The sequence below is a fragment of the Girardinichthys multiradiatus genome, chromosome 15 (assembly GCF_021462225.1).
Source record: "Girardinichthys multiradiatus isolate DD_20200921_A chromosome 15, DD_fGirMul_XY1, whole genome shotgun sequence".
NCBI classification, from domain to species: domain Eukaryota; kingdom Metazoa; phylum Chordata; class Actinopteri; order Cyprinodontiformes; family Goodeidae; genus Girardinichthys; species Girardinichthys multiradiatus.
In genome coordinates this window covers 3,015,392-3,028,508 of record NC_061808.1, presented here as the reverse complement: position 1 = coordinate 3,028,508, position 13,117 = coordinate 3,015,392, and the positions used below count along the sequence as shown (strand labels likewise).

At 39.7% G+C, this 13,117-nt stretch overlaps 1 protein-coding gene across 1 annotated transcript; it reads right to left on the bottom strand.

The window, feature by feature from the left end:
- Window positions 1-4,447: 4,447 nt before the first annotated feature.
- On the bottom strand, window positions 4,448-9,705 carry klf11a (Kruppel-like factor 11a). The gene is made up of 4 exons (XM_047388256.1): window positions 9,555-9,705; window positions 6,677-6,904; window positions 5,777-6,599; window positions 4,448-5,692 (listed from the first exon to the last, which is right to left on the bottom strand). The coding sequence occupies exons 2-4, from the start codon at window positions 6,863-6,865 to the stop codon at window positions 5,397-5,399; spliced, it is 1,308 nt and encodes a 435-aa protein (XP_047244212.1). The 5' UTR covers window positions 6,866-6,904; window positions 9,555-9,705; the 3' UTR covers window positions 4,448-5,396.
- Window positions 9,706-13,117: the final 3,412 nt, after the last annotated feature.

Genomic DNA, 13,117 nt, shown 5'->3' with positions numbered 1-13,117 from the left:
ATCTGAACATTTTTTCAGAACCCCATTTGTGAGGTCATGCACTGATATTGGACCAGAAGGCCAGGCAGTCTCCACTCTTGTTAATTCCAAAGGTGTTCTGTCAGGTTGAAGTCAGAACTCTGTGCTGGTCAAGTTCTTCCACACCAAACTCACTCATTCATGTCCTTATGGACCATGTTTTGAGCGCTAGCGTGCAGAGTAAGGAGCATGGAATTGATCAAAATGTCTGGATAAGGTGAGATATTAAGAGTTCCTGACACTGGAACTAAGAGTATGAGTCCAAAAGCCGTTCTCTAAAACCAAAATGCAGTTTTCAAATGATGATTTAATTTTTTCGGTGAAAAAACAGCTTTCCAAACCAACCTGGCTGTATGATAAAATAGAACTGCCCCCCTTGTTAAATCCTGATTTAACAGCAATTAACAATTTATGGCCTGATTTTTACCAGCTATACTCAGGTCTGATTACTGATTTATTTCTAGAATCAAGAAATCACTAAAAGAAAACCAATCTGGCAACATGAAGTAGGCTAAAATCTAGAGAAATTCAAAAACAGATGAGAAACAAAGTTGCTGCCATATCAGTCTAGAAAGGGTTAGAGAGCCATTTCTACGGCTTTGGAATGCCAGAGAACCACAGTGGAAACCGTTATCCACACATGGAGAAAACATGGAACTCCTCTACCAGAGTTACTCCAAGAGTCGAATGACGGCTCATCCAGGAGGTCACAAAGCAACATCCTAAGCACTGCAGACTTCACCTGTTGCAGTGGCCTGAACTACTGCTGACCCAATAGAACGCAAAGGCCCATTGCACATTTACCAGAAAACATCCTGATGATCTTCAAGACTTTTGGGAAAATGTTCTGTGTACTCATGAGACAAAAGTTAAACTTCTTGGAAAGTGTGCATCCTGTTACATCTGTTGTAAAATTGACCAATAAAAAAGGATTTTTAATACACGAAATGTGGGCAGATTGAAAAGTATGTACATCCACTGAAGAATATCTAGTCAATACTTCTCCTACTGAATGAATTACATCAATTATATACATTTTTCAGTGCTGTTTTAATATATTGAGATGTAACTCAGGGTTGTTGCAATTTGCAGTGCCCTCAACCGGCCACATCGTGTCGCTGTTTCCTATAGAATGCAACCCCAGCCAGACTCCGCGGTCTTTTTGTTGATTCTCTCTCTCACTTTGGCCGCAGATGAATGTCGGTCAGTAAGGCAAAGGGGCGGAGACACGAAGTTTTAGTTACACGCCTCCGTGGTCTCCCATTGGTCACGCCCCCTCAGCGCTGTCCCAGGATTGGATGATGGTTGTTACCGGGTGGTGCAGGAGGGAGCGGTGGAGCTACGGTTTCGTAACTTCATACGTCAGTTCTGCGGTCATAAACGGGACGCTGTGTTTATATAAGAGTCTGCAGAAAAGAAGGTGAAGGAACTTCAGTTTGTTTCAATTCAACGCAAAAATCTGCAAGCATTATGAAGTATGTTATGACATTTTTTCTATGTTCATGTACTAAAAGACACAATAATTGACCCAGAAAAAAAAATGAACAGAAATAAAAATATGAAAAAAAAGAGCAAAAAAAGCATATATGATTTTTTTTCTTGCAATTTCCAACATTTAAAGCCAGGATTTTGCTGTTTAATAATCACCTGAATGTCTTAAACGTAAGGTTTTAGGTTCTTAGGAGCAACAATTACAGCCACATTTGTCTTCCTGATAATGATTTATGGAACAATAAGAGTTATTGCGCCACATTTTAACATAAAACTATCCCATCACAGCACAGATGGACTTAAACAAAAGAAAATAGTATTAAAGATAGCACTAACAAAACCACTTTCAGGAGAAAATTATCTCATGGGATTAATCCTAGATTATGTTTCTGTTGATATTTTCCATTAGGTGGGAAACAGTTACACCTTCTGCACCAGCTACCTTTGTGGTTTGGCTCCACCATGGATCAGTTGGACTCTTCAGCCGTCTTACAGATCCTCAGTTATTTTGTCTGTTACCATCAACATATCTGGTTCAGAGAATTGACTGGTCACAGGTCTCCTTCAAGGAGAAGTTTCAAAAGCTGGATGGATCCATAATGTTTGGAATTCAGTCTCTGAACTGTTTCCTAATGAGATGCTTCTTCAGCTCTATGGAGTACACACCTTTATAAAAACATCCTTTCTTCAGTAGGAAATGTATAAAAAACTTCTTCTTCTTATACAATTAACTGCAATTATTCTGGTTCGATTTGGGATTTATTATTTTTCAGCTTCATATAACTGGTTACTATGATAACTAAGCTAATTAAGTCTCACTCCAGCTCCGGTGGATAAAACAAAATTTAGAAAACAAAAACTAATAATTCAGCCTAATAGTAAATGTACTCGAAGAAAAGCCAAATACAACATTATCCAGGAAAAAATATTAAAAGGGTCTTTGAATATTGCTGTGTTAGCTTATCTTTCTGCTTGTCTGTGTTAGCAACGTTAAATATGCTAGGTTTGGCAAATCATTTCAATCAATCAATGTTTATCCAGCTGCCATTTCTTCTGGAAGTTTGTCTTTATTTAAATTCAATCTATATTAAGAGTTTTTTGTTTAGTTTTATTTTAAATCCTAATAAAGGGAAATCTGCTGTTTAGGTTCAACTGGACCTAAGAGATCGAAGAGATACTATGAACAAATACAATCTTTGTTGGCCTTTGTCCACTGATATCCTGTCTGTTACAGGATTTATTTTTAGATTTTAGTTTTTGGTATTAAATGTTCTTACTGATTCAGCTCCATCTTACCTGTTCATGATGTTTAACTATCAGAAATAATCTAGATCTCTGAGATTGTCCAAGTAGGAGGTGATTTAATTTTAGCAGTTACTTCTTTTATGTTGCAGCATAACCTAATTTACCAATTTCATTTTCTTCTGCTTATGTGAGTTTGGATTGCCAAGTGGACAGATCCAGGAAGGAAACCTAGACTTCCCTCTTTCCAGTGTAAATCACCAGCTCATCATTGGAAAGTCCAAAGATGGATTCTCTTTAAGGCAGAGCCCTTCCACCTTTAAGAGGAAGCTCCTTTTAGCTGTTTGTCTCCTGGATCTGAGTTCTTCTGTCATATTTCACATTTTGTGACTATGGGTGAGAGATACAACGCTGCTGGACCATATATGCTTCAGAGAAATACCCAGATCTTTTTATTCATTATGCCATCACATGGTGCCAATATACTTGAACCTTTTTGCTTCAGGGTGACTTCCCTCACCCAGTTAGCAGCCCAACTCTTGACTACAGAGCTAAATGAACTGATTCTCACCCTGGCAACTTCACACTCAACAACTTTATTATTGCATTTTCATGTGAATGCTTTGAATCTCCTACTCGTTGTCTTCCGCTTATCCGGAACCGGGTCGCAGGGGCAGCAGACTCAACAGAGACGCCCAGACGTCCCTCTCCCCAGACACCTCCTCCAGCTCCTCCAGGGGGAGCCCAAGGCGTTCCCAGGCCAGCTGAGAGACATAGTCCCTCCAGCGTGTCCTGGGCCGTCCCCTGGGCCTCCTCCCGGTGGGACGTGCCTGGAACACCTCCCAGGTAAGGCGTCCAGGAGACATCCGGTATAGATGCCCGAGCCACCTCAACTGGTTCCTCTCGATGTGGAGGAGCAGCGGCTCTACTCCGAGCTCCTCCCGGATGGCCGAGCTCCTGACCCTATCTCTAAGGGAGAGCCCGCCACCCTACGGAGGAAGCTCATTTCAGCCGCTTGTATCCGGGATCTCGTTCTTTCGGTCATGACCCAAAGTTCATGACCATAAGTGAGGGTAGGAACGTAGACCGACCAGTAAATCAAGAGCTTTGCTTTTCAGCTCAGCTCTCTCTTCACCACAAAGGACCGGCACAGCGCCCCCATTACTGTGGCAGCTGCACCGATCCGTCTGTCGATCTCCCGCTCCATTCTTCCCTCACTTGTGAACAAGACCCCGAGATACTTAAACTCCTCCACTTGAGGCAGGAACTCCCCTCCAACCTGAAGAGGACAAGCCACCCTTTTCCGGTCGAGAACCATGGCCTCGGACTTGGAGGAGCTGATCTTCATCCCAGCTGCTTCACACTCGGCTGCTTTGAATCTATTATGATTTATTTCTACCTTTGTATTTGTATCGTTTTATATAAAATTTATTTATTTCTCTTATTTTTGAAGAATCATTACTTTGATTCTTGCATCTTTGCTTTGCTATAGTTTCATTTGAAACTGTTTATGAACTCCTGGGAAATATAATGTTATATCTACAATATGGCTGTTTGATCTATAGATCACTAATTGTAGTAAGTATCAAATATTAACATTTTCTTATTTTTCTATTAGAAATGCTGCATAAAAAGTACTGTAAATTCCCCATATCATCTCCCCTACTTACAATAAACAACAAAAACACAAAACGGCCAAAATGTCACTGTAAGTTTTATTATAAAAGCTATGTTGTTCACTGTTGTCAACAAACAAATGTATGGAAATGGGATTACTCTGATATAAATTGTTGAGAATAACATTTTAATAACATGAGGTATTCTTACTGGCTACACTATGGGCCAAATCAAGATATTAAAAACAGCACTTTTCCTCAACAAATGTTAAATAATAATAATAATAATAATAATAATAATAATGAATAAAGTAAATATAGGTAGTATCACAGTGATGAATACTGTCCACTGACATTTTAAAAATATTAATAAGTTCTATCGTCAATAAATGGAGACTGGAATACATGTAACATTTATATAGATATCAGTATATTTACAATATTTACAGCCAAACAAACAGAAGTCGGCTAGTAACAGAAGCACGATACAGAAGCTTTGGCAAACAATAAACCGTGTGCATACATTTTGCTAAATGTGACATTTACACATGAAGTAAACATCATACATAGAGAGAATATAAAAACAAGTAAGATTTTTATTTTTAAAAATCCAGTGCAAAGTCAGGTTTTTGTAGGTTTCTGTTTGTGGATGAGTAGCAGCCTTTGTCTTCTTCTCCTTCCTTTTGCAGCAAGTTTTGTGGTTCTGGTAGTAAAATGTCCTGAGTAGAGCGGAAAAGCTGTGAGTCCGGGTTATGGCAGCACTCGGATCTTATACAAATATTTTAAAACATCTCGAGTGACTGTGGTGTGTATGTGAAGCAGTACTTCAGTCTAATTAAGGGATTGTAGTGTTTCTTCAATCACAATGAGGACGGACATCTTTACAGGAAGTTCTTGATCTGAGTTCACCAGGATATTCGGACCCTGTTCTGATGTCTTGTAAACAAAGCCGGGCCCTGAAGACACTCCTGATGGAGCTGATCCTAACCCTTGGAGTCCTGAGTTGGCCCTACGGCCTCCACAAGTCTTTCAGTTGGCGGTCGGGACTAGCATGCCAAGAGGAAGTGTGGGGCCTTTGTTTTGGCCCTTGGGTGCAGCTCCTTTCACAAGTTGTCTGGTTTCTGTGGGCCATGAAGTCGCCCTTTTGGTGGTCAAGTGCCTGCGAGCATGTTTAGTCAGGTGATCGCTGCGCATGAAGCGGCGCTCACACACGGTGCAGACAAACTTTTTCTCACCTGTGTGTGTTCGGCGGTGGCGGGAAAGCTCATCGGAGCGGGCGAACCTCTTGTCGCAGCCATCCCAGTGACAGCTGAACGGCTTCTCCCCTGCAGGAAAATATGACAGCTTGGTTAGAGGGCGACCAGAACCACAGTGTGTTTACTTTGTCCTGCTCAGTGTCTGACCCGTACCTGTGTGAGTGCGCAGGTGAGCCTTCAAGTGCGAACTCTTGAAGTAGGTCTTCTTGCAGCCGGGGAAGGTGCAAACATAGTTCCGCCTGCGGGAGAAGTCTGTCTGTGAGGCGCCGTTGCTTGATCCTGATGGCATATAAACAGGGGCAGGGGCCAGGGGGAGGAGCTTGGTGTTGCCCAGGGTCATCACAGCCTGAGGACCATGTGCTGTCTGCGACATGGGTCCCTGGGGCACCACAAACATAACAGCCCCCTGCGCTACGGTGGAGCCAACCAGCAAGGGTTGGGCGAAGGTAGGAGGTGGTGACTGGGGTAGGATGGGCTTTGGTCCACCCTGAGTCTGCACCTGAACTGGACCCTGGACAAAGGCTGAAATCATTCCTGTCTGGCTGCTGACTGGGAAGACCTGACAGAGAACTGGAGAAGAGGGAACCACAGAGGAAGACGGTGAAGCAGAAAGTAGTGGGGAAGATGGAGGAGGTGCATTCTTCTCCATGGAAGGCAACTCTGGGGTTTGCAGTTGAGGTGGAGTGGATGTTTCCATCTGCAGGGTAGTGGGTGGTGATGAAGGAATGCCGAGGCTGTCGGCAGTGTGGCGGATGACGCTAGTGGCCATTGCCTTACTGGTTGGAGCCATCCAGGATGACACGGCGTGAGGTGGAGGTGTGGAGATCTCTGTGGAGCTGGGAGAAGAGCAGGGCTGTGGGGGGCAGGTGGGGCAGATCAGGAGCTGTCTGGGAGCGGGGCTCAGGGCGGAGGTTGTGGTGAGGACAGTTATAGTGGATGCTTCGGCAAAGCTCGGACTGTGAGGCGGAGTCATACACTGAAAGAGAAAAACCTTTTTGTAATATTTGTAAAGAGTCATTAACATCAGCTGGATTCTAACGAGATGTTTCTTACCAGTGAGGACAGAGCGATCAGATCTTTGGGAACGTCCCCTCCCTCTGGCTGGAGCTGGATGGAGTCGCAGGAGTCTGAGGTGGGAGTGAGAGGGCGGGGCTTTGGAGGCCTTTGACACCAGAAGCTCATGCTGACGAGTGCCTCGGCGGCCTCAAGGTCGTGGTTCTCAATGCACGGCTTCTGCTCCATGGCCGCCAGCGCCGCCGTGTGTTTGTTCACAAGATCAACCTGGAAGAGATCACGAGGTCAGTTTTTGCTTTTTATTCATTAACGTCTCTGTTTTTAAAGATTAGCATGCTTTCATGTCAAAGCCTGTGCTTGTAAAACACTTTTTGAAGTCCGAAGACTCCAAAGCGCTTTACACTACAATCAGTCATCCACACATTCACTCACAGACAGCGGTGAGCTACACTGTAGCCACAGCTGCCAGGTGGGGCTGCCATACAATCGCTGCCACCCGTCACTCCGACCACCATCAGCAGGAAAGGTGGATGAAGTGTCTTGTCTGAGGGCACAATGACTGAGACTGAGACATTCCTGCTTGTCTAACCGAATGTGCAAGTTTTGTTTCTTTTTAAAGTATGAAAAATGAAAGACTAAAAAAACTGCAACGCTCTAAACGTTTCACTATTAGTTGAGAGTACTGCCTCATGTGCAGCTGCATTAATACAACATGGATGGATGGATATGTAGATGATTGAATAGTAGAAAATGGGATAGGAAATAAAGCCTGAAAAAATAACCAACAAATATTTTTCTATGTTCATCCAAACCTAAAAAACACTTCAAAAATCCCAGTTTTTCCTTGACCCTGAGAACCAGTGGTACATTCAATTTCAGGATGAAACATTTTATTTGAAAGCTTTCGCTTTTTTCTGATGTCCCAGAGTCAACTGTTGCAGTGCGAGGGCTTCCTTTGAAGGTGTTTTGTATTTTAAAATCTTCCCTTTTCAATGAAAGAAACTGTGTTGTTATCACAGGAAAACTGCATTTCTTTTAACATTGTGAGTTTTAAAGTTGGTAAATACTGCATTCTAAATGGTTTGTATTGAAAACAAAGAAAATCTCGACCAAGACGCTTCTAGAGCTCGTAATGTCTTAGTGAGCAAAAAGCAGCAGCAGCAGCAGCAGCACAAACAAGCCAATCATTCCCTCATGAACTGGATGCACCATCCGACTGTAGGGAGGCGGTTTTCCAGCCTGCTCTCCTCTTCCTTTGGGAACGAGGGCGAACACCACCCATCTAATTACCAATGATATCATAGTTCCCCCAGCTGCTCCTGAGCCTGAACCACCACATCAGTTTAAAAAAAGCATATAGAGATATAAATTATGGACACATAAACTGAGGAGCTGTTTTTGGGAGGCGACTCAGGGACAAAAGGCTTTCGGGTATTTGACCGAGTTGGACCCTGTGCAGCAAAGGCTCAGCTGCACATGCAGGAAGGGTGGAGGAGAGTGAGCGAGCAGGGGAGAGACACCCCACCGCCCCTTCTGCTGTGTTTCACAAAGGCTACAGGCGACCCTCCCTGCACCCAGAATAGATGACGGAAGATGTTACACCCCCTAAAAATAGACCACGCCCCCTTCATCGCTACCACTTTTACATGCACCGACTCACCTAGAGAGAGAGAGAACGAGCATAACAACAGGAAGTCAAACAAAACTGTCAATCTGCAACAAGCACGCCAAAACTCCCATTTCCCAGCATCACGCGAACACACCGCCTGATTATAAACAACACAGATTCATTGACACGTTAAAGTCTCTTCAACAACCAACCAATCCATCAATCAGGTGAACTGATCAGGATCACAGAGCAGCTATCAGCTCCTGATCACCGTGTTTTGTCCTCTCTCCCAGTGTCTCTGTGTTTTCCTTCCCTCCCACACTCACCCACGTCTGTCGGTCTTTGTTTTCAGGGCCGCTTTCATGGCAGACTGACCCTGGAAATGACTGCCTGATCAAATCCACACTTTAAAAGAGCTCCACCGAATTATAAGCAATGTCTGGGAAAACTACAACCAAAAAATCCCTTGTTGCATATTATAGGACTGATTCCTGAACATAACAGCTTTGTATACAAGTGACATGTATTTTAAACATTTCTTAGAACCTTAAAAACTGATTTTATTGCACTTTATTCTGAACACAGACACTTAACATCTTCACTTTTTTTTTTTGTAAACATACATCTTCTTGGTTTTGCAGACTAAACAGAAAATGAAAATTATATAAGGAAATTCCTGTTTTTTGTTTTATTGGACATTAATAAGTTTTTTATCAATGTTTATAAATGTTTCATCACTACTCCAACATCCTTATTTATTAATACATTAATTTTCTGATCAAAACTAGTCTCACTGAGGTGAATGTGTTCACTTCAAGAGAATAACAAAGAAAACATCACATGAAATATGGTTAATTTTTCATGACGACAAAGAGAAAACGGATCGATTTAAGAGGTGGGGAATAATTTCCCGATTGGGTCGATTGTTGTTCCAGAATGTAATTCTGCGCAGTAACGATGGAAACCAGTGAAACCATTAACCAGACAGCAACATGCAAACTTTGTGATCCAGCGATAAATGGATGCATTGCAGGGATGCAACTGTTGTTAGAGCGCGAGCGCGCGCACACACAGGCACGTGCGACCCTGCGTATGCACACAAACAAACGTGCGCGCGCACACGGGGGTTCATCAGGTTCGCTGTGACCTCGGATAAACCGGCTGACAGTCCCGGAACCGCACCGTACCAGAGCCGGTACAGAGCCTGCCGCAGGCTGATCTTAGTCCGGGCAGATGACCGCCAACTTTCACCCGAAAAAACGGACCGGGCGGAACGGACCGGAACAACTGCAGCCAGCATGGACTCACCTGACAGGGAGTCTCCGCCGCGGAGCTCCTCGAGCAGAACGAAGAGGAGCAGAGGAGTCCTGTGAGTTAGGAGCGCTGTGGTTCTGTCCGCATCGAGCTTCAGTTCAGCTGTGAGCAGCCAAAAAAAAAAAAAACAACACAGAAACGAAATTCAGAGCAAGTCTGGCGGGTGGTAACACGCAGCCAATCACAGCTAAAGGTGTAGCGGGCGGGGGCCAATCACCAGCGAGGCGGTGCGAGATTAATACGTGGCCGCGAAACGATTGGTCAGAGGCGGGGTGCGTGGCCGGCAGGGGGCGTGGCTGCGGAGTCAGCGGTGTCAGAACAAACCCGGTGAACCCGGCAGCGCGTGCGAAGTGGGAGAAAGGTTGGGAGGAGGGGGGTGAGCGGCGGGGGGGGGGGGGGGACAGACGAGGCAGGCGAGCCCGCGAAAAACCCGCGGGAACGCGCGCGACAGGCTGCAGTGAGACACAATGAGCGCCTCAAAAAAGTAAACCATCAAAATATTCGGATCGGATGATAGAATAGATGATAGAATTGATGATAGAATAGATGATAGAATAGATGATAGAATTGATGATAGAATTGATGATAGAATAGATGATAGAATAGATGATAGAATTGATGATAGAATTGATGATAGAATAGATGATAGAATAGATGATAGAATTGATGATAGAATTGATGATAGAATTGATGATAGAATAGATGATAGAATAGATGATAGAATTGATAATAGAATAGATGATAGAATTGATGATAGAATAGATGATAGAATAGATGATAGAATAGATGATAGAATTGATGATAGAATAGATGATAGAATTGATGATAGAATTGATGATAGAATAGATGATAGAATAGATGATAGAATAGATGATAGAATGATGATAGAATAGATGATAGAATAGATGATAGAATAGATGATAGAATTGATGATAGAATTGATGATAGAATTGATGATAGAATTGATGATAGAATAGATGATAGAATAGATGATAGAATTGATGATAGAATAGATGATAGAATAGATGATAGAATAGATGATAGAATTGATGATAGAATAGATGATAGAATAGATGATAGAATTGATGATAGAATAGATGATAGAATTGATGATAGAATAGATGATAGAATTGATGATAGAATAGATGATAGAATAGATGATAGAATAGATGATAGAATAGATGATAGAATAGATGATAGAATTGATGATAGAATAGATGATAGAATTGATGATAGAATAGATGATAGAATAGATGATAGAATTGATGATAGAATAGATGATAGAATTGATGATAGAATTGATGATAGAATAGATGATAGAATAGATGATAGAATTGATGATAGAATTGATGATAGAATAGATGATAGAATTGATGATAGAATAGATGATAGAATAGATGATAGAATAGATGATAGAATAGATGATAGAATTGATGATAGAATAGATGATAGAATAGATGATAGAATAGATGATAGAATAGATAATAGAATAGATGATAGAATTGATGATAGAATTGATGATAGAATTGATGATAGAATTGATGATAGAATAGATGATAGAATAGATGATAGAATTGATGATAGAATAGATGATAGAATAGATGATAGAATTGATGATAGAATTGATGATAGAATAGATAATAGAATAGATGATAGAATAGATGATAGAATTGATGATAGAATTGATGATAGAATTGATGATAGAATAGATGATAGAATTGATGATAGAATAGATGATAGAATTGATGATAGAATTGATGATAGAATAGATGATAGAATTGATGATAGAATTGATGATAGAATTGATGATAGAATTGATGATAGAATTGATGATAGAATAGATAATAGAATAGATGATAGAATTGATGATAGAATTGATGATAGAATTGATGATAGAATAGATGATAGAATAGATGATAGAATAGATGATAGAATAGATGATAGAATAGATGATAGAATAGATGATAGAATAGATGATAGAATTGATGATAGAATAGATGATAGAATTGATGATAGAATTGATGATAGAATTGATGATAGAATTGATGATAGAATAGATGATAGAATAGATGATAGAATAGATGATAGAATTGATGATAGAATAGATGATAGAATTGATGATAGAATAGATGATAGAATTGATGATAGAATAGATGATAGAATTGATGATAGAATTGATGATAGAATAGATGATAGAATAGATGATAGAATTGATGATAGAATTGATGATAGAATAGATGATAGAATAGATGATAGAATAGATGATAGAATTGATGATAGAATAGATGATAGAATTGATGATAGAATAGATGATAGAATGATGATAGAATAGATGATAGAATGATGATAGAATTGATGATAGAATTGATGATAGAATAGATGATAGAATAGATGATAGAATTGATGATAGAATAGATGATAGAATTGATGATAGAATTGATGATAGAATTGATGATAGAATAGATGATAGAATTGATGATAGAATTGATGATAGAATTGATGATAGAATAGATGATAGAATAGATGATAGAATAGATGATAGAATTGATGATAGAATAGATGATAGAATTGATGATAGAATAGATGATAGAATTGATGATAGAATAGATGATAGAATAGATGATAGAATAGATGATAGAATTGATGATAGAATAGATGATAGAATTGATGATAGAATTGATGATAGAATAGATGATAGAATAGATGATAGAATAGATGATAGAATAGATGATAGAATAGATGATAGAATAGATGATAGAATTGATGATAGAATAGATGATAGAATAGATGATAGAATAGATGATAGAATAGATGATAGAATAGATGATAGAATAGATGATAGAATAGATGATAGAATTGATGATAGAATTGATGATAGAATAGATGATAGAATTGATGATAGAATTGATGATAGAATTGATGATAGAATTGATGATAGAATAGATGATAGAATTGATGATAGAATAGATGATAGAATAGATGATAGAATAGATGATAGAATAGATGATAGAATAGATGATAGAATTGATGATAGAATAGATGATAGAATAGATGATAGAATTGATGATAGAATTGATGATAGAATAGATGATAGAATAGATGATAGAATAGATGATAGAATTGATGATAGAATAGATGATAGAATAGATGATAGAATTGATGATAGAATTGATGATAGAATAGATGATAGAATTGATGATAGAATTGATGATCGAATAGATGATAGAATAGATGATAGAATTGATGATAGAATAGATGATAGAATTGATGATAGAATTGATGATAGAATAGATGATAGAATAGATGATAGAATTGATGATAGAATAGATGATAGAATAGATAATAGAATTGATGATAGAATAGATGATAGAATTGATGATAGAATAGATAATAGAATAGATGATAGAATTGATGATAGAATAGATGATAGAATTGATGATAGAATAGATGATAGAATAGATGATAGAATAGATGATAGAATTGATGATAGAATTGATGATAGAATAGATGATAGAATTGATGATAGAATAGATGATAGAATTGATGATAGAATAGAT

Coding starts and splice junctions, on each gene's coding strand:
- klf11a (XM_047388256.1), bottom strand. CDS start 6,865: ATGGAGCAGAAGCCGTGCATTGAGAACCACGACCTTGAGGCCGCCGAG. Junction 6,600..6,676: donor TGATCGCTCTGTCCTCACTG/GTAAGAAACATC, acceptor TTTCTCTTTCAG/TGTATGACTCCGCCTCACAG. Junction 5,693..5,776: donor TCACCTGCGCACTCACACAG/GTACGGGTCAGA, acceptor ATTTTCCTGCAG/GGGAGAAGCCGTTCAGCTGT.